At 29.1% G+C, this 23,135-nt stretch overlaps 1 protein-coding gene across 4 annotated transcripts; it reads left to right on the top strand.

The window, feature by feature from the left end:
* Positions 1-3,706: 3,706 nt before the first annotated feature.
* Positions 3,707-20,995, top strand: Vha100-1 (V-type ATPase subunit a family protein Vha100-1). Of its 4 annotated transcripts, none has more exons than XM_029306525.2 (8): positions 3,707-4,010; positions 4,590-4,895; positions 14,466-14,566; positions 16,616-16,742; positions 17,488-17,664; positions 17,937-18,149; positions 18,224-19,605; positions 20,235-20,995. In XM_029306525.2, the coding sequence occupies exons 1-8, from the start codon at positions 3,717-3,719 to the stop codon at positions 20,335-20,337; spliced, it is 2,703 nt and encodes a 900-aa protein (XP_029162358.1). In that variant the 5' UTR covers positions 3,707-3,716; the 3' UTR covers positions 20,338-20,995. The 4 variants fall into 4 exon arrangements, with proteins under 4 accessions (XP_029162358.1, XP_029162365.1, XP_029162353.1 ...); XM_029306532.2 differs by lacking the exon at positions 14,466-14,566 and adding an exon at positions 11,394-11,446; XM_029306520.2 differs by lacking the exon at positions 14,466-14,566 and adding an exon at positions 8,205-8,317.
* The last annotated feature ends 2,140 nt before the right edge of the window (positions 20,996-23,135 follow it).

The raw sequence follows: 23,135 nt of genomic DNA, 5'->3' as shown, positions 1-23,135 counted from the left end.
TCTTTATTTTCCTCTCAGTAAAAATAAAAATTAAAAACACATCTATTTAAACATATAACGTTTGAAAGTCAATATACTTACATCTTTTATTCTACTATTATTATATAATTATCATAATTAATTAATAGTTCACGCATAAATACAATAAAAATAAGCAGCAATTACGACGTATGCAGAATTATATCAAGTTAGAAAATATAATTGAGGGCTTGAAAACAAAGCAGTACCTGGTCAGTGCTACTGTGCAATGTGCCGTGCCATGCCTGAGCGCGCGAATTTCGGACGGTTTGATCCCATACAGCACAGATTATTGCAATTATATTGCAGCAACGTTGCAATGTTGCAAGTTGCAATGCAACATTATAAAGACATTGCAGAGATATAAGTGCACAAAATTCCAGCACACTTGTAGCAACATGACATTAATATTTCGGAAATATTGCATGTAATCCAAATTCTATAATTTATATATTGTAATATATATAAATTAACTACAACGTATTTTCATTAATGATTTATTTACATTTATATACCTGTATATGCAACATTAGTTTATGGTTGCAATAACAATGCATTATTGCAAACTCATAACATATTGCAATATTGTTGTAATATTTTGTTGCAATCTTTCAAAAAGCGGACATTTTAACATTGCTGCAATTCAATGCAGCAATGATGTAACAACATTTTGCAGTGAATTTGCAATATTGCAATATTGCGGTGAAAGATTGTTGTAATGTTTTTGCAATCTATCGGTGCTGTATGGGATTAGTCAGTTATAAATCCTTCTCATTTGAAAACTATTGCAGCCTCGACATTTTAGTATTAAGATTTTCATCTCGAAATGATTTCAGGACTCTCCCATTAACGGGTGGCACGTTAAGTAGGGGACATATCTATGTATACATATACCCGTGTCTTTTGATAAATTTTTAGAAATTGTTAAAATTTGTGCACTTTACCTAATCATTTTATTTCTTTAAAAAATAATATTGTTTTTAAACTTACACAGTATCATCTAGTTCTTAATGCCCTAAAAAATTTAAATTTTCAAATTCAATGTGTGTTTGAAACTAAATTGGTGACTCACAATATGGTTTCTCTAATTTCATATTATCTTGACTTCTTCCTTGTTTCTAAAATTATCTTATTAAAAATACGTATATTAAATACTCAATTATAATGGAAGAATATGTTCACAGATTTGAATTTTATTTTTTTAACTTCCTAAATTTTACCTTCCTCCTTAATAAATATAAAAGAAAATATATTTTATTTATTTACACATTTTGATTTTATTTTATTTGATTATTAAAAAATTGTAATACAAAAAAGAAATGTAATATGAAAGAAAAAAGTGAAGAAAACATATAGCACGAGAAGAAAAATAGTTAAAAAAGAAACAGTATTTTGAAATACAGAAAAATTGAGATAAAAAATGTATATGGATATAAAAAAAATGTGTGTGACATTATTCAAATGTATTATACATATATTTAAAACGATATAAAAGAATTTTGAGAAAATACAAAATAAACATACGTAAATAAAAATTTAGGATTACAATTATTATTACATTAAATCTCGTTATTATATGTTATTTTACAATAGAATTAAAATAATTAATATATATAACATTATAAATGTGTTAACATTAAAATAATAATGATCGTCAAAATTAATAAAAGTAGTAATACTAATATTAATACTAATATTACAATAATATTAATATTAATATTTATTATTACATTAAATGTAATTTTTAAATATTAATAAATTAATAAAGTATTAATTATACTTTATAAAGTTTATATCTTGTATAGATTAATATTATAATATGTATTATTTACCAAACATCTGTGTATTAATATTTAATATTTAATAGATAGTTATGCATATAAACAGTACACATAATATTATTGTATATAGGTATGTATAAACAGTTCGTTATTTGAAATATTGTTGGTGTATTTATTAAAGTTAAATTTTTAACGATATATATATATATATATCTTCATAAAATTTTATCTGACTGAACAGTTTTTCAGAACGTGCCTTTAACTTGTTCATAACATTTTTGTATTCATTTATAGAAAATATAAATCCGTATCTATGGCTTACAAATTGTTCTATCTAAAATAAATTTTATTTTTTACTAAGCAGTAATTTTATAATAAATCATTTTATTAAAAGAATGCGACAATTTTTTAAACTATTAGAATAATTATATCAGTATATACAATATAATACATATACATATACATACATATATATGTATATATATTATATATATATATATATATATATATATATATATATATATATACAGGATGTCATAATTCGCGAACCACCGCGAATGGGCAGATAGAGCGTGTTAAACTGAATAGAAAAGTCCTGTATCATTTTGCAATATTCGCAATAATTATTGAGTTATTAACTAAAATATCTAAACGAATGAGCGGGTAGAAAGCGGTAAGCCGGACTCGGTGTGCATGTACCGCTTAGTATCAAAAGTATCATCTTACTTTTCGGCGCCACTACATTGGTCGCCGCTCGCTGCATGACGCCGCCTCTCGATCAAATATAATGCTTTCTACCTGCTTATTCGTTTAGATATTTTAATAAATAACTCAATAATTATTGCGAATATCGCAAAATGATACAGGATTTTTCTATTCAGTTTAACACGCTCTATCTGCCCATTCGCGGTGGTTCGCGAATTATGGGACACCCTGTATATATATTGCCGCCATCTAGGTTGGCAATTTTCCTCTCACGTCTCTGGCTTCACCCTCCTCGTCCATAAAGGTACCTTACGCTCTATCCAGTTATTCCTACATCCATGGTACAACCATATTAATCTGTGGTACAACTACTGACATCTACGTTTACGCAATTGTAACAGGGTTTAACATGAAAGAGTACTGTGTTGTTGATATCATACCATCAACATTTCTTAATTATTATCAATTTGAAACAGTAAAGCATAAAGAAAATTAGATTAAAATTATATATATAAATATTTCTCGTTATCAGATTACCAAAAGATATAAATAGAAAAAAATTGTGGCTTAATAATATTTAATTAGATACAATAAATATCAACCTAAAAAAATTTTTACGTGTAATAAATTAATTTTTTGATTTATTTAATTTTTACATAAAAACATAGAATGTAAACAATGTAAAAAAATAGCCTAAATTACTAACCAAATTTTATAAACTGGGCAAACTATATGTATATTACTTTATTTTAAAAGTGATAGGTATATATTGGCTAAAATTTTCATACAAACATACATGATACTGCGCATAACATATTTTATTATTCATTTTAATAAGAGTAAAGTCTAGTTTGTTATGTGTAAATGTCAGTTATTTCTACCAGTCATCTTTAACTTTCATCAAAATAATAAATTTTCCGTGTGAACTGTCACGTGGATACTGAAATTGCACAAGAGTATAACCTAATCTAACTTGACTTCACTAACTTTTTCTACATATTTTACATGTTTACATTCTTTACATAAAAATTTACATTTTTTACGTAAAAAATAAAAAGATTTTTTTTTTTTTTTTACGTGTAAACGTATGTACAGCACTGTACTTGCGAGCGCGAACTGCAAACTTTCGAGCAAACACTCGCCCAAAAAATACGTAACAGACTCGTAGCAACCTTGAGGTGACTCAACGCGCGTGCGCGCGCGCGTCACCACATGATCCGCAGCCTTGTACCTCGTGACTGCGTGGATATCGATTATTATTCGCAGTCTGCCACGCTCGCAGTTCCAAGAAAAGGAACATCGAACGAAGGGAGAGTCTCGGCGGAATCCGCAACTTTTGGAGTAACAACAGAATTGTCTCTCCTCGGCAGATTAATTCCAACATTGAAGATGGGCTCGCTCTTCCGCAGCGAGGAGATGACCCTGTGTCAACTGTTCCTCCAAAGCGAAGCTGCTTACGCCTGCGTCTCCGAACTCGGCGAGCTCGGGCTGGTGCAGTTTCGCGATGTAAGTATATTTGTCATTAAATCCCGTCTCGTTTCTTAATATAGAACGTCTGCTAGAAGATCCGGAAAAGTCGGAAATTTTTTTTCTTTACCTTGAAAATTCGGAAATTCTATTGAAATTTTTTTCGAAAATTGATCGTAAATTGAAGGTATACGTTTCGTCTGTACTCAATCTTTTTCAATACAAGGAGCATTAAGTGTATGAATATTACATTTAAAATTAAAACAAAAAATATTGCAGTGACTAAATAGAGAAAGCTATATTAAATTAAAATCAGTTGAACAATTAAGAGATTAACTTAGTAATTATGATTGATTTATAATATAAAGAAAATATTAAGTAAAAGTTAAAATAACCAATAGCTATTTGACACACATTTTAAGCTGAAAAACTTTTAACATAATTAATTAAGTATTTTTAAAATATTAAAAAAGAGAAAGAAATTGTTCAATTTTTTAAAAATAATGTTTATATAAATCAATTATAAATTAGTCATCCACCAGTCATTTTAAGTTTCTGTATTTCAAGGCCTTGATGGCCTTGTCATCGCATAACATTAATGTACTTGTCTCATTTTAGTTGAATCCTGATGTCAACGCCTTCCAACGGAAGTTTGTCAATGAGGTACGTCGTTGCGATGAGATGGAACGGAAGCTGCGTTACCTGGAGAAGGAAATCAAAAAGGATGGCATTCCGATGCTGGACACTGGTGAGAATCCAGAGGCGCCGCAGCCTAGAGAGATGATTGATCTGGAAGCCACTTTCGAGAAGCTGGAGAACGAGTTACGAGAAGTGAATCAGAATGCTGAAGCACTTAAACGCAACTTTTTGGAACTAACTGAGCTCAAACATATCCTACGAAAGACCCAGGTCTTTTTCGACGAGGTAAGTCGTTAAATTGGAATTTCCTTATTTCTTTAATCTAATAATCTGGGCATATAAATCAGAGATGAATCTACTTTACCAAAAAGTGGATTTATGAAATGTCCAGGAATTTGGAAAATTATTTTATCCTCCCCCAAAAAACGTGTAATGAAGAATGATTTGAATGAAATTGTAAAAAGGGGTGTTTTGTTCTTAACCTTGTTCTATTGGTAAAATTGTTCTATTGATTGTTCTGTACAATTTGAATGTAAACTTCAGGGGAAAATTTTTGCAACGGACTGTAAATATATCAGCAATGGTGCTGTCACTTATCTCGAATGAATCGAATACTTTATATTTTATAAAGCGCAATCATTTAGTTTGGCTTTCAAAACTTTTATTTACTCTGAGCAAGGAACTCTTTTATTTGCTACAATTAAATTTTTGCACAGAAAAATAAGATATTGTATTGTGAAAAATAATGTCGCAATTCACAGCCTTATATTTATTTATTTGGCTTACATTTTTGTAAATTCATGTATGAACTCTGCGAGAATTAAATTGTTTTTCAATAAATTAGAAATTGTAATATATGCTTCAGAGAGAGATTAGAGAGAAAAAATTTGAAACATTCATCACTTTAATAAGATTTCTTTCAAAGCTTGTTTAATACAAAGTCAAGTCTTTTAGTATATAATAATATATGTATGTTAATTAAAAAATAATATATATTTAAAAAATTGATTTTAGGATTATTAATGTTATTTATTAAAGGATACATATTATTAAAGAATTTGTTGTATTTTTCTAAAGAAAAAGATTGAAGAACACACGCGAGTAAATCTTGTTGAAGTGACTGCAACTTTGCAATGTTTTGTTGAAGAGCAAAATTATTGATCGAAGCATTTAACTTTGCTAAAGAAGCAATGAGTCAGTCTATCTCAGCTGGGCCAAATTTTCTCTGGTGCATGAAAAGCTAAAGAATATGCGAATTAGACTTATACAAAAGCCTGTTTTTTTGCGCTTGTGCAACTTTAAGCGATTGCAAACAGAGTTACTTGGAGAAAAAATGAGGATCAGATAGGACTTTACGAGAGGCACAGTGGGGCTCTACTTTTATGAGCTGTCAGACATCAGAATGTCCTTATTGTATGTTACTAATCATATATTGTTGAGTGATTTTAGGATTATTTAATGTGTTAGTGTTGCCAACTAACCAAAAGCCATCACTGCAAAGGACACAAGTCATTCACTCCGCTCTATCTCCCTTTATGTTCCTTGAGAGTTGTCCAGTCCGGTCATAATTTTGTATAAATTCATTGTTCTCAATTTATATTTAATCAATTTCAGATACTTAGATATTGTACAATATTAATCTATTTCTAATTACATATAGTATAAAAGAATTTTTTTAGAGAAAAGTTTACAACGTTTGCATTGTCGTAGTTTTCTTATATAGATAATGTTTCAACACTTCTGCACATGAACTGAGAACTTGTTATATGAATTTGTTTGTAAATGTATTTCTTAAAAAGGCAGCCTTTATATACTTTTAATTGTAGATGTTTAACATTAATAATATTTTACAATTTAAAATTATTTTAAACTTAATATTTAATACGTTTTCAATATAGTCATTAATATATAGTCAGTGTTTAATATAGTTTAATATCTACTTACAATTTTTTCCATGGTAAATATTTATTTTTTCTTTATTTTCTAGTGACATTTTCATTTTTCTATTTTACCCCTCCATTTTACTCCATTATTAATCATTTTATTTTTTCCCTTTTTTGCATAAATAAGAATTTATCGTAATTTAACATGCATGTCAAAGAACAAACAGAGTTGCATGTATTGTATTTAAATTTAATTATATGAAATATTGCATATATATAATATTCAGTAATTTAATATTAAAATGATTTAGCGATAATTTTTTTATTGTTAGTAATAACTGTTTAAACATTTTAAGTCACTTTTCTAAATAGAAAATAATTATATTTTTAATATTAATTAAAATAATAGTACTAGAAAAATTAATAATAATAATAAGTAATGAACGTAATAAATATTATTATTATTATTAATACTGTAAATTAATATCATTGAAATTAATGTAAAAGATCATCAGAGATGATTAAAACCAGGAGAAAATCCTACAAATTAATTACTTGTGGACGCAGCATGATATCTTTGTAATAAATAATAATAAATTAATAATAACTTGCATGAACATTGCACTAACATTTGTAGCATTATGCAAGTTTGTTAAATGTATTTAAAAAGGTTAAATATTACATTAATTCTTGAAGGCTGCTCTTTTTAATTTGTACTTTGCATGAAATATATTTGTTCGAAAATCTTATGCCTTATGCAACCTTAGGTTTTAGAATATTAATATTTTGAACAAAACTCTGTAATTTATTTTTTTCTAAAAAGAAATGATTAAAAGATCCGTGCAATTATATCAAATTATTACTATTTTTATATTATTGATTTTTTGCAGATAAATTACAGATAATTATAGAGTTTGAATTTTTGATATGATTTATTAGAAATATTATTTAGGATGTATTGAGAAACAATATTATATAATCGTGATCTTTATTGGATTGTTGAATGGAACTCTTTGCATGTGCAGAGCATGTGTGTATAGCATGTAGCAAGACTATAATTTTGTATATGTGATATATGTTACCTCAATTTCAAGTAATTTATTACAGTTATTAAAATTGTTATTAGTATTCCAATTATTAATTATAGAATCAAAGAAATTAAAAGTGCATGAATATTATAGAATTCATGATGCTTATTTCTTAAAGTAAATGCCTGGAATTTGTGACGTGTTTTAGCATTGTGCTTCAATTTTTAAGTGCTTAGTATTCGATTTTTTTAATTCAAACTTTTAGATTTTAAAGAATTTGAATATGTGGAAATTAAATTTATATAAAATTTTAAACATGTAGTATTTTCTAATATATTGTATAGTGCATTTTGGAATATATAGTATAGTATATATGTATAGTATTTTGAATATATTTAAAATTTGTTTCATGAATTTTTGCATATTTAAATGTTAAAAATTTAAATCCTTTTTAGAACATTTTACTTCTTTAGTCTTATATTATTAAGCATCATGAATATTTAGACTTATGGTATTGTTAGACACGGACCAAACAGTGAACATAATTACGCGAAAATTAAAAGAAGATTGACTTTTTTAACATCGATAAGCTGAAGGAAATTTTAAAATGACAAAAAAGAGACTGCTATGGCAAGTGGAGCGGGAGATAGGGCGAAAGAGGGGTGACCTGTGTCTGTTGCCAGGCTGAGCATGGAGGTGTCGTGTCGCAGATGGCAGACCCCAGCCGTGAGGAAGAGCAAGTCACTTTGTTGGGTGAAGAGGGCCTCCGCGCCGGCGGCCAGGCTCTCAAACTCGGGTAATTAATGTGTGACGTACATCCATTTGATGCAGAGCATGGCGATTGCCGAGCAAAGACAGATACTTTTGACAGACCACATTTTTATCAAAATTTCTGAAATTTAAAATTCCCTTATTACTGATTCTTTATTATCGCCAGTCAAAAAAATTAAAGGAAAAAATATTTCTAGACCAATACTGGCAATTTTTTATTTAATAAATCTCACAACATTTTGACCATAATTTTGGTCCTTTTCAAGTATACTGAAATAACGTATTTTATAATAGTAACATACGCCAAAATTACCTGAGTGTCCTGAAATTGTCCTATTATTTAAAATTGTTTTTCTTTTTAACATGAAATCGGTAGGTTCCCGCTTTATTTCTATATGTACTTCAATTATAGAAAAGCATTTTTTATTTTATTCAACCAATAAAAAGAAAAGCGTAGACAAAAAATGATCATTTTGTTGGTAAATTAAGACGGCTTTAAGATCCCCATAAATTTTTTTATTTTTAATCGCTTAGTTCTAAAAAAAATTAATTGGATCTCTTAAAAGTTTACCCGAGTTAATAACTAGTGGAGCATTTCTAAAAATAAGTAATATATATTTTTATATTGAATTTATTTAATTTTATTTTATAGATATTTTTATATCTAAATTTTAGATCTAAATTCTCCTTCTACTCTCTAATCCAAGTCCATTCCTAATCTTCATGCTCTGCATTTTTTTAATCTCCACGTGACCGAGAATCATCTTTAGTACGTCATTGCATGCCCACAGTTTGTGTTGTAAAGTAAACAATACTGCTGCACTTGCTGCAGCGGCGCATCCGTCACTAATGTCAATCTTTGGATTGCCAACATGAATACGAAAATATGTTTAGGAAGCAGAGATCGGATTAATTAAGAAAATATATGTAAATTAACGTGAATTAACGAAAATATATGATAAATTTTTTAAAATAAATTTTGTTAACAAATATCTTTATTTTTCTTTTTACATATTTTATATATGTTTTATTTATTATTGAAATATTTTATATCTTAATATTATTTTTATATGTATTTTATATTTTTTTATAATTTACTTAGTATATTTACTGAAAATAGAAAAATTTGTCGATATTTAAATGGACTCTATTTATTTTATTGATCGGTAATCCAGGGATTAAAAATGACTTGGAAAATGTATAATCAAATAAACCAAACTCGGTGAATATTTTTATATGTATATTCTCGAATGCAATTTTGTAGTATAGTATACGTCATCGTAGAATCGCGAAAACAAATCGAGCTTGTAACGTACACACATACACATGCAACACGCTGTTTTAATGTTTATACATATAACATTATTAAAATTCTAAAATTTTGAATTATTGAAAAATCGGATTTTGGAATTTTTTAATCTTCAAGATTTTGAGTTTTTTTTAAACTCAGATACTTGAAATTTTCAACAAATTTTAATCTTCTCTCTTTAGAACTTTGAATTATCAATTATACACTAACTACGCAACAAGTTTTTTGTGTATAAAACTATATAACTATATAAATATATATATATCTATATATATATATATATATATATATATTAAATCTAACATTACTATTTATATCTATTATAAAAAAAATTTATAAGTTTTACTCTGATTTATATCATATTATGATATTATGTTAGAAACTTGGTTTAAATTTTATGGTACAAAGATTAGAATTGTGCCTAGCATGGAGCTTTTTTATATAAAGTGTTCACAATGAAAATGAGATATAAAAAGCTTGATCGAGAAATACGTCCTTTTAAATCTTAGGAAGAATACATTTTTGAATATTTTTCCTTTTTCTCTTTATACACGTTATATAATTGAATTTCTTTATTCTAAAATCATCGAAATCGAACATTTTCTCTATTTTAAAAATTTCGTGACTTTTATTCAAATAATATTGTATGTTAAAAGTTAAATATTTACTAATTGTTTTTATTTTTAACACGTCATAGTTCTCTCATTTCTAAATAAAAATATCGATAAATGAGGTTTCAGATATTTTTTTTATGTTTTAATATAGCACATTATTGTGCAGATTAGTTATGAATACGGAGATTAAAAAATTAACAATACATATTTAACATTATTAATAATATAAAAGTCTTAAACCTATTGCATAATACAAAAATGCAGACAATAAGAACAGAGAATAGAAGAAATCCACTAACAGAAGCAGGGAATAGCTTAATTATCCTAAGTCTATTAATGAACATCTTCTATTCCTTGTTCCTATTGCTTGTATTTTTAAATTGTGCGATCCATCTTATTGATGCTGTTAGGAATGTAATACCTTTTCACATGACGCATAAGAGAATCAACCAGAGTTTTCCCTTTTTACCCTAAGAATAGAAATAAAAGAATCTAATTGATTGATTTCCTTGTGTGTTATGCGAAAGTTTGTGCTCCGCTCCAAAGATTGATTGCAATGAAAGATGATAACGTTTAAGTTAGGTAAGCGAAAGGAAAAATATTTAGATTAGGTTGAAAGAAAATAGATTCTTTTCAGCTGAACTAGCTACACTACTTCAGAGTTTATCTCTTTCCTTCTAATGTGGAGTAAAAAAGATAAAAAGTTTGTTCTTTTCAGCTGGACTGGTTGCACTAGTTCAGAGTTCATATTTTTTACTCCATATTGGAAAAAAGAGATAAACTCTGAACTAGTGCAGCCAGTTCAGCTAAAAAGAACAAACCCAGTAGGTTCTTTTCAACTGAATTAGCTGCGCTAGTTCAGAGTTTATCTGTTTCCTTCCAATGTGGAGTAAAAGGATAAAGGGTTTGTTCTTTTCAGCTGAACTGGCTGCATTAATTCAGAGTTTAGCTCTTTCCATATTCCATATGGAGTAAAATAGATAAACTCTGAACTAGTGCAGCCAATGTAGCTAAAAAGGACAGACCTAAACTTTGAACTAGTGCAGTTGAAAGGAACAGAGTTAATAGTGGAGAAAAATTTAGAATACAGGATTTCGATTGTACATATATAGTCGGTATATATCGAAGGTTAGGTCTACTATAGAAGCATTCTCAGTGTATTCTGTGATGGTTTACAGCATCTGTATACTGCGGCAGACACCGTAGGAGCGCATTATAGGAACCCGCTCAGGCAAGCTGTTATCAACGGTTATTTTGCGAAATCTGTTTGCAAAAATTGTTTTTTGCCTCGATTGTTGTTGCCTAATATGTTATTTATCTAAGCCCTTTATGCGGAACCGCATCCTATGCGTTGCTGGAGCATCCTTTATGAAGACTATTTTTTTCAAACTTTTTTTCTTTAGAATGAAAAAATCTTTTACTCTTTGAATGTCTCTTTTACTCTTAACTCTAAGAAACTTTTACATTCTCTTACAATTTTGTCTTTTTTCTATTCCAATTTTTAATCTAAATCGTCCATTACATTAAAACTGTAGACTTCTAGAATTTTTTATGTCTTCTAAATATCCCTACTCTATCGCTAATTCTTAATTTATTGAATTCCAAATATTTAGAGCCACAGATTTCAATGTAATTTCAATTAAATTTTTAACTTGTTGGAAATCTAGATTCCTAAATGCCCAGATATCATTTCCAAACATGCTCAGTAGTTATTTTATGCATTTTTCAGATTCATCAAATTTCTAACAATATTCGAGTAAGATTTTTTTACATTCTTTGTCTTCGGGGATGCCTCTGCAACTGAAAACACTTAAAAAAACAGATGCGACTGTTCGCTTTTATGAATAACCATCCATTGTTTACTGATCGATTGCAAAAAAAAATGAGGGAAAAATCGGCGAGAAATCACGCCGACCAATAACAGTTGATACAGTTTGATACGGTTTGTCACCCTTTTTTTTTTTTTTTTTTTTTTTTTTATGCTAAAGCAGAAAAATTCAAACTGTATCGAGTATCATCGATCTACGACGTAAAAATGAATTTGAATTGAAATATTCGTGCGAGTAAAAATTGTTGTAAAATAATTTTTCGTAGTGACGCAACGTTGTAAATAACAATAATGATGATGGTGTGGCCATGGGTATGTATAACAATGTTCTCCTTAACAAAGGATTGTCTGTTTGTTTGTATGTGTTTCTTATAAGCATTTATATATATATATATATATATATATATATATATATATATATATATAGCTTACTTGCATGCTTTTGCACTTGTTCTTATTATTCTTTGTTGTTACGTAATCAAGATTAGTGTGGTTTACTATTAAATCGTTAAAGACGCCTTGTGTTGGATTCTGCTTTGGAATTTCTTAAGTTTAAAGAAATAAAATATTTATATTTAAAACCTTGATTTTCTATCAAGGTTTTAAAATTCTAAAATTTTTAAATACAAATTTTGAGAGATATAGTCATAAAATAATGTTTTATTTGACGTTTTAACATCAGTATCTTCTCAGATTTATATTTCTTGGCTTGATTTAAATTTTATATAACATGAGATTCTTGAGATTTTCTAAATTCTAAAATTAGAAACTTCAAAGATTTTTTAAATGTCGACATTTTGTTTTAACGCACAAGAAACCAGCAAAAATTTTTTAACGATTTAACGGCTTGGCTTGTGATATGCTTGATTTAAATAAATTGTTTCTATTTCTTATTTCGCATCATCTGCCAATGATGATTTTAACTTCATCAATTTTAAATTAATTGAATAAAATTATAAAAATTAAATAAATTTAATAGCATAGTTGATTTTATAATTGTCTGATCGATTGTTCTTTTTTTTTGAGGAAGTTCTTATCGTGAGACAAAATAATAATGGTTTAAATTTTTTTCAGATTCAATAAATAAGAATATTATCATGCATACGTTTTTTAATATTTATCTGAGCTGAGATTTAATGATAAATTTTTTTGCCATTGTTTAAAATATCCAGTAGGCACGACTAATTAATTAAAATCAATAAATTAAAAATTTTAATAACCATTTTTCTATAAATATATACATATATTTAAACATATGCAATTTATTTTTTATCTATTCTTAACTATTTTATTTCTTTTTAATACATGCACGCAAATTTTTACACTTAAACTTAAAATGTATTTTGTGGAGACATTTGTTTATATGTCATATAATTATACATTTATTTTTTAATCTTAATAATTATATATATATATATATACGTTTTATATATAGAAGGTGTCCGGTAATAATCACTTCAATTTTTGTTCTATTTGCATACGAAAGATGATGCAATTATTATCGAATAAATTGTTAAAATATTTAGAAATGTATAAAGAATGATATTTCTTTTTACATATATGTATTTATCTTACTAATGTAAATTATATAAGCATCTATATTCTATCGCATGGTCGTGCCTCTGATTTGTCATTAATTATCGTTCTCAGCAACTATTTATTTTTTATTAAATATTATCAATCGTTATTGTTAGTACTTTTTAAAAATTCATGTTTATCTCAATATGACGAACTTGAGATATATTTAAAATTAAAATTTGAAATGAACAAAAATTTAATGAAGGATAAAGAAAATATATTCAAAAAAATTAAAACATTAAAAATTTCTTAAAAACATGTTTATAGAGATAAAAGCGCCAAATATATGCAACAAATAGAAATTTAAAAAATAATAAATTGTTGAACTATTGAAAAATTAACTTTTCAAAAACAAATATGAAGTCAATATAGCTAGTCAAATAAGTTTAAAAATTATTTTTCGTCTTCAAATTTCTATTTACTCTCAGAATTTTTAATAGAATTTGCGAATACAATAAAATATAATAATTAAACTCAAAATTTATTTACAAATTTAACTCTAAATTTAACTTTAAAATTATTTCCAAATTAAAAAATCTTAGAGGGAGGAGGGTTAAATTACAAAGTACAAAGATGATTAATTCCATCATCATATTTTTATCGTGAAAAATCTTGAGATTACTTACAATTAATTATTCCTCGTAATTGATATTTGCGTTAAAACGAGGAATATTTCAAGTTCGTTCAAGTCACAATTAAGATAGGCGGGAGAGACGAGGAAGAAAATCCGTGCAAAATAAATTAAAAAAAAAAAAAAAACGAGAAAAACAGAGTGGCGAGTTGGAGCATTGTGGTCGTTTCTGGTGTGGCTAATGTGGTTGTGTCTTGTCTGTTGTATCGTCAGCAAGAGCACGCGGGCTTGAATTCCACCGAGTCCATGACACGCGCGTTGATTAGCGATGATAATATCGCCCGCCAGTCCGCCCTCGGCCCTGTCCAGTTGGGGTACGTATGTTACTCCCATTACAACTAATTACTCCCATCGTCCTGTTGCGCTAGGAATCCGAAGAGTCGAAATCCAGAATTCACTAGGAAATTGACGGAATATTTTTTTTATAATCAGTATTATCTAAATATAATTATATAGATAATCTAGATGAAATTATCTATATAATTAGATAAATTAATCTAGATAATTAGATAAATTAATCTATAAAATTTGTAGATAAATTAATCTATAAAATTTGTAGATAAATTAATCTAGATATATAGATAAATTAATCCAGATAATTAGATAAATTAATCTAGATAATTAGATAAATTACTCTAGATAAGATTTAAAGATATTTAGATATTTAGATTAAGAAATTTAAGATATTTAGATGAAGCAATTGTATTATCCACATCTTTATTACATCTTTATCTTAGATAACAAAAGTTTAAAAGCTTCTGTTTTTGAAAAATAAAGATTTATAAATGCAATTATAAAATTTTTATTTTTAAAAAATTTTTTTGAATGCTCTCTTAATATTATCTAGATAAAATGTTTTATCATTTTATCTGTTATCTCGATAAACTTAAATTATTTTTACCTAATAATAAGATAAAATGTTATCTTTATCTTTAGTCTTTATCTATATTATTTCAATATTCTTTATATTCAATATTATCTATGCAACTGATAATAAAAAATCTATTTGTAAATCTAATTATAAATATGATGTCAAGAAATGCAAAAATCATTTATCTAATGGAGAGTTGAAAACTAATCTTGCGTTTAGGAAATTTAAAAATTTTCAGAATTTTATATTGAATTTTTTCTTAGAAAATTTTTTGTCTTATTTTTAAAAAAATTTAAAAATTGGATTTTTGAAATTGTATATAAATATTACTTTATAATAGGGAATATATCTTTATGAATTTCAATATTCATAACGTCAGATCCTCGAAGATTTGAATTCTTGGAGTTTTCGATTCTTTGATTATACTCTTAAAGTCTTACTTATATTCTGATATTTTAATTTCTTAGAATTCTAGAGCTTTGAAATTTTTGAATCCTTAAAGGTTCGAGAATGTTATAAACATTTGGAATTTTGATACACTATATTAAATTTGAAAATTTGCACGCAATTTTTCACATTTAACGCTAAATATTGTCGTTTTTATTTATTCTGAGTTTTATTTTTTCGCGTGAAAATCATAGCAAAATCTTTCAGGATTTAAAGATCTCAAGACTTAGAAAATGCACCGAATAATGTTAAAAAAATATATAAAAGCTTGCTGCAAATTTTATTCATAAATATAGAAAGATATTTTTATCAGATTGTTGTATCAAATACTTTTATTTCCTCGTTAGCAGAGAGAGGCGATTTTTAAAATTAAATTACACACACATTGTTAAATTACATTTATTAATTTTAATTTTATTTTAATAAAATTTTTTAAAAATAATCAAAAAAATCAATTTATTTCATTATTTATTTTAATCTTTCTACTATATATTTTAAATTTAAAATGCGTATAAAAAATATACATACACCAATCTAATAAAAATATATTGACACGCAAATTCTATGCATACTTTGCATAATTATGATCCGATGTATGAGCATACCCCGATTTGTTCCTGTGACACACGTATGCTATTTGTTGGAGTTTCTCGTTCAAAGATTGTGTTTCAAGGAGGATCTCATTGACAGAAGTGCTCATAAGGTATGTAAACAAAAAACCCAGAAATAAAGGGAGAAGGACCATGGCTACAGAAATCATCATTTTTTTTTCTTCTATTTGGCTATGCGACTTTCCCGCGCAGAAATTCCGCACGAGTCGTTGACCGATACAGATTGAAGATTTTCGTTTTATAACGCTATACAAAAAATGGTCATCATGATGCTTTATACATATATATATATTCGAATTTTATCACTTGAAGAAACCATGGCGTAGTTTCCATATGCAGTAGTTTGCACATTAGACACCTTTTAAGTATCTGATCTTTAATTAAATCTGTTATTATTATTTATTAATACGATGTCTGTGTCGTCACGCGAGCAGCTTCGTCGCGGGAGTCATCCTGAGAGAACGCATCCCCGCATTCGAGCGTATGTTGTGGCGCGCCTGCCGCGGAAATGTCTTCTTACGTCAGGCGGAAATCGAAACGCCTCTAGAGGATCCGTCAACGGTGAGTGAACAGTGCACAGTGTTGCGCTTAAATTAGCCAGATAAAGATGACATGAAAATCAGGGTTGGGTAATAATTAGTTAAAATTTAAGTTAAAAAAGGTTATTAAGAAGTTAATAATTTTTAACTTATTAGCTTAATTAATTTAAAATATATTAATTTTTATTATAACTTTAGCTAGTTATTTTTTTAAGTTCTAAACGTATTATTTTTAAATTAAAATATTATTAATTTTTATTATGTTTATTTGTCATCAATTTGTAATTACCAAAAAATATATTTTATATAAAGATAAGATGACGCCAAAATTGTATTTAGATGATCATCTATATAATTTTATTAAAATAACAGCAACCACTGACCAATGCGCGTATTCAAATCGAGAAAAACTTTAAGGTTCCTAACTCCTCGTGAGTCATGTTGGAATTGTGACGTCAGAGGCGAGAAAACACAATACTAAAAATTCTTAGATGTCATTTCGAAATAAAAAGATTTCGGTTGAAACAATAAATGTCTTTAGTACACTCTTAAAATACCTTGAAAATTATCATTTTTCCTTTATAATTAATCAACAACTATAAAATGACTTTATTTAAAAATGGATCTAAGAATTTTCAGCGCGTTTTTTTGACGTCACATTCTAACATAGCCACGACGAGAATCCAGGAGCCAATCATTATCATCACGACTCTTAGACTTGATTGAAGAGAGATCTCAGCAATAACTCGGTAATAATGATTATTCAGGGGGACCAGGTATACAAGTCGGTCTTCATCATCTTCTTCCAAGGAGATCAACTGAAAACTCGTGTAAAAAAGATCTGCGAAGGCTTCAGAGCGACTCTCTATCCCTGTCCGGAAGCACCGGCTGATCGTAGAGAGATGGCTATGGGCGTTATGACTCGCATCGAAGATTTAAACACTGTAAGTATATCATATTTGTCATATTTTTTTAGATCATTATGGTTAGACTTTTATGATTAATATTAAGTATATATTATAAATAAAACAAAATAACAAGAAACCAATATACTATGTATATAAAAAAATAGACTATACATATATATATATGTTTATTGCCCAGCTTAGAAGACAGCATACTTATATTATATATATATATATTAGTATATTTTTAAAATAAATTATTTTTCAAATCTAAGTCACACACACATAATTAATCATTTAACTTAATTTAGGTCCTAGGACAAACGCAGGATCACCGTCATCGCGTCCTCGTAGCTGCCGCGAAGAATATCAAGAACTGGTTCGTCAAGGTCCGCAAGATCAAAGCGATCTATCATACTCTAAATCTTTTCAATCTTGACGTCACCCAAAAATGCCTGATCGCTGAATGCTGGGTTCCCGTTCTGGACATTGAGACCATCCAACTGGCGTTAAGACGCGGAACGGTAATTAATGAATTGCGATTTTCCTTACTTCTTCAATTCCTTATCGCGAAACTAAAGGTCAACTGATATTTCAGGAACGTAGCGGAAGTTCCGTGCCTCCTATTTTAAATCGCATGGAGACCTTCGAAGACCCGCCGACTTATAATCGGACCAATAAGTTCACGAAGGGCTTCCAGGCGTTGATCGACGCTTACGGGGTCGCGTCTTATCGCGAGATGAACCCTACGCCCTACACCATCATCACATTCCCGTTTCTGTTCGCGATAATGTTCGGCGACACCGGCCACGGCCTCATCATGTTCCTGTTCGGCGGCTGGATGGTGCTGAAGGAGAAACCTTTAGCGGCTAAGAAGAGCGACAACGAGATCTGGAACATCTTCTTCGGCGGTCGTTACATCATCTTTCTGATGGGCCTGTTTTCCATGTACACCGGTCTTATCTACAACGACGTGTTCTCCAAATCGCTCAACATCTTCGGCTCGAACTGGGTGATCAATTACAATCGCACCACCGTTCAGCACAATAAGGATCTGCAGCTGAATCCCAGTTCCACGGATTACGTCGACTATCCGTATCCATTCGGGATGGATCCGGTGTGGCAGCTAGCGGAGAACAAGATCATCTTCCAAAATTCGTACAAGATGAAGATCTCCATCATCTTCGGCGTGATACACATGCTGTTCGGCGTGATGGTGGGACTGTGGAACCACATGTACTTCAAAAAGCGGCTCAATATCACTTGCGAATTCGTGCCGCAGGTGATCTTTCTCATGGCTCTGTTCTTCTACATGGTGCTGCTCATGTTCATCAAATGGATCAAGTACGGGCCGAAGAACGAACTAATCGAGGGTCCCGGTTGCGCGCCCTCCGTCCTCATCACCTTCATCAACATGGTTCTATTCAAACCGGCCGCCAAGGTCGGCCTGTGCGAGCCGTACATGTACGGGGGTCAGGGCGGTCTGCAAAAGTTCTTGGTGGTCGTGGCTCTGCTCTGCGTCCCGTGGATGCTGCTGGCGAAGCCGATCCTGATGATGCGCAACCAGAGGAAGCAGCATTATCAGCTGAACAATCACGGCGCCGAGAACGGCGACGTGGAGGCCAGCATGGGAACTCTGCAGCAGAGTGGAGGCGCTCCCCAGAACACCGGGGCCCACAAGGAGGAGGAAGAGAACATGATGGAGGTGTTCATCCACCAAGGCATTCACACCATCGAGTACGTTCTCGGCAGCGTGTCGCACACCGCGTCGTACCTCCGTCTCTGGGCCCTGTCTCTGGCCCACGCCCAGTTGTCCGAGGTGCTGTGGAACATGGTGATGAGAAACGGCCTCGCAAGAGAAGGCTGGGACGGCGGCATCGTCCTCTATGCCGTCTTCGCCTTCTGGGCGGTGCTCACTGTGGGCATTCTCGTGCTCATGGAAGGTCTTTCAGCGTTTCTGCATACACTTCGTTTGCATTGGTAAGATTTCTAATAGCTCTTCTAATAAAGGAAACATCTCTCTTCTTAATAAATGTATGCTATTTTTACTTTAATTAATTAATAATGATGAATTAATTAATACTGATGAACTTATTAATTATTTTCCTATCCAAGTAGCAAACTGACGTCATTAAATGTCAAAATGACGTCTAATGACGTCCTTAAATGTCAAAATAACGTCTAGTGACGCCCTTAAACGTCAAAATGACGTCTAATGACGTCCTTAACCGTCAAAGTGATGTCTAATGACGCCCTTAAACATCAAAATAATGTCTAATGACGCCCTTAAACATCTAAATGACGTCAGTAGACCTCAAAATGATGTATTAATTATTTTCCTATTCAAGTAGCAAACTGACGTCATTAAATGTTAAAATGACGTCCTTAAATGTCAAAATGACGTCTAGTGACGCCCTTAAACGTCAAAATGACGTCTAATGACGTCCTTAAACGTCAAAGTGATGTCTAATGACGCTCTTAAACATCAAAATAGTGTCTAATGACGTCCTTAAACGTCTAAATGATGTCAGTAGACGTCAAAATGATGTATGCTTGCTATCTGGGTACTTATTTATTTTCAACTCTTTCAACTACTTTTTCTCTTTCAGGGTGGAATTCCAGAGCAAGTTCTACTCTGGTTTGGGCTACAGCTTCCAGCCGTTCTCCTTCGAAATCATCCTCGACGCCGCGCAGGCCACTACTGAGGATTGAAATAATTAAATAATATATCGTTAATTAACAATCGCCGTTGATTATTGTTGTTAGTGTGAGCGTAGAACGTCACGAATTTAGTAGCTGCTTCTTCGAACAAGTCAGTTATGAATAATTAATGAGCCTCTTACGAATAAAAATATATACATAGAGTCGATTAAGTTCTAATCGATCGGAATTATTTTCTTTTCATGTAGTTTGTTTAAAATGTAAATGAATACAAACATATGATAAAAATTACAAAATTTATAAGTAACACATATAAAATCATGACAAGAGAATATTCGCGTGATATTATAAGTTTCTTCCTTATATGATAAATTATTATTACATGTATATACAATTGAAATTTGAGAGCGAAAAAAATGTGTTTCTTCGTCATCACATCTAATATATATACAATAATATATGTATATAAAATCTTACAGTTTTCATGAATTCTCTACGTACGAGGAATTCTTACACATTGTAGAATTTGTAGATCTGAAAAACAAATGTATGTCAAATGTATCGGCGATTGATCGATGTTGTTCCGTAGACATCTATATATGTAATAAAAAATGTGGTATACCGGTGTTTGATGAAAATTTGGTGATTGTGTCATGCTACTACGACTTAGCGTATTCAACAAGGCGACTTGTACGATTTTTCTTGAGAATTTCGTTTTTAAAAATCTTTTCCAACCTTTACCTTCATGTTCCTTTCAGCATCAAATAACAATAATAAATGTCAATTCAAATTAGACTAGTAATAAACTAAGATTTATGACTAGTTAAGGAATAAATTTCAACTATCAAATTTTTTGTCTGTAAGAAACTTTATTTTTCAAAATCTATATCTTATCTCTCTTTGCGAAAATCAAATTCGTAACAAACATTATTTTCGATTAATTAATTCAAATTTATCATTAATATTTAATATATTATTACAGGGTGTCTACTCAAATCTTGTAAAAATATTTCCTGAGAATTCTTTGATCTTCCAGATATTTTTCGTTTAACATTTCAGGTAAAATAGGAAAATTTGTATAATTTTAAATTTTTTAAATAATTTTGAAATAATTTATTGGATGCACTTTCTAATGTTTTCATACAATGGAAAGTTATCAAGAATATTTAATATTGATTTATTAATATTAAAATTAATTTGGACAATATAACAAAATGTAATGCATCAGTATATTTAAACACTGAAGCTATATGCAAAAGTATAAAACAAAAAATTTATAAAGTCTAAAAAAGAGTACTAGGTAATTTATATTTAAATATTATTTAAAAAGTAAATAATTTTCTATAAAACACAAGATGTTAAAAAAGATCGTCAATAAAAATAAAATTTTAATAAAAACTTAATAGTGCAAAGATATGTTTGATGAGACATGTTACTTAAATAATATTAAAGATATTTATAAATATTTTTAAAATGCTTTCTTAAGTCCTTTAAAAACCAAATACAAATTGCTTAATTTAATAATATAAATGCATCTTCTTCTATTATAAAAAGCAAAATAATAAAAAATAAAATTTATAAAATCAAATATTTCAAAGAACACTTAATATACGATGTATAAATAAAATAGCTAACTTGATCAATTGGCGGATTTTATTGACCGCTTTTAATATAAGTAAAATTATCAGACACAATTTAAAAAAATAAATTCCAAATTTTACAAGAATTCCTGGATTTTTCAAGATAAAAGAAATGTCTGATAATCCTCGGGTCCTCCAGGAATAGATGTATTAAAACAAGGCTGGAATTCCATTGTCTCGAGAAATGATATAATACAAAATTTAATAGAACTATTTGAAAAATGAAAACCTTTTTTAATAAGTATATTTTATTTATTTCACGACTCTTTCAATATTATTAAATAATAATTCTGATCTTAATAATAATTATAATAATAAGTATAATAATCTCAATAATGATAATATTCTCAAATAATAATATTATAATAGTTTCAATAATAATAATAATAATAATATAATCATGATCTCATGATACCCATACAGCACACAAGTTTGCAGGAATATTGCAACAACATTCCAATATTGTACATTGCATAGAAATATTGCAGAAATATTATATAGACATGAATTTGCAATATAGTTTAAATAACGTTATGCAGCAACATTTCAGAAATATTATAAAAATTAAATTCACGTAAAAAATATTAGGTACAGAACATTCAGTCCGATCATGTATTTGGCACATTTCCAATAATCCAATATAGTAATATTACGATATACATATATTTTATTGCATTATTGCTGCAATATTATATTATTGCTGAAAGCGGACATTTTATACCGTTGCTGCAAGATTTCACAATGTTTATGCAATGTTGTAATGTTGCAATGAAATGTTGCCACAATACTGCTGCAGTCTTGTTGTGCTGTATGGATAATAATAATAATAATAATAATAATCTCAATAATAATAATAATAATATCAATTCATGATTATAAAATGATAATAATAATAATAATCTAATGATGATGGTGGTATATAGTAGCATGATGATGATGATGATGATGATGATGATGATGATGATGATGATGATGATGATGATGATGATGATGATGATGATGATGATGATGATGATGATGATGATGATGATGATGATGATGATGATGATGATGATGATGATGATGATGATGATGATGATGATGATGATGATGATGATGATGATGATGATGATGATGATGATGATGATGATGATGATGATGATGATGATGATGATGATGATGATGATGATGATGATGATGATGATGATGATGATGATGATGATGATGATG

The sequence above is a fragment of the Nylanderia fulva genome, unplaced genomic scaffold, assembly GCF_048542155.1.
Source record: "Nylanderia fulva isolate GAGA-0341 unplaced genomic scaffold, ASM4854215v1 Scaffold68, whole genome shotgun sequence".
Classification (NCBI taxonomy): Eukaryota; Metazoa; Arthropoda; class Insecta; order Hymenoptera; family Formicidae; genus Nylanderia; species Nylanderia fulva.
This window is presented reverse-complemented; position numbering and strand designations above follow the sequence as displayed.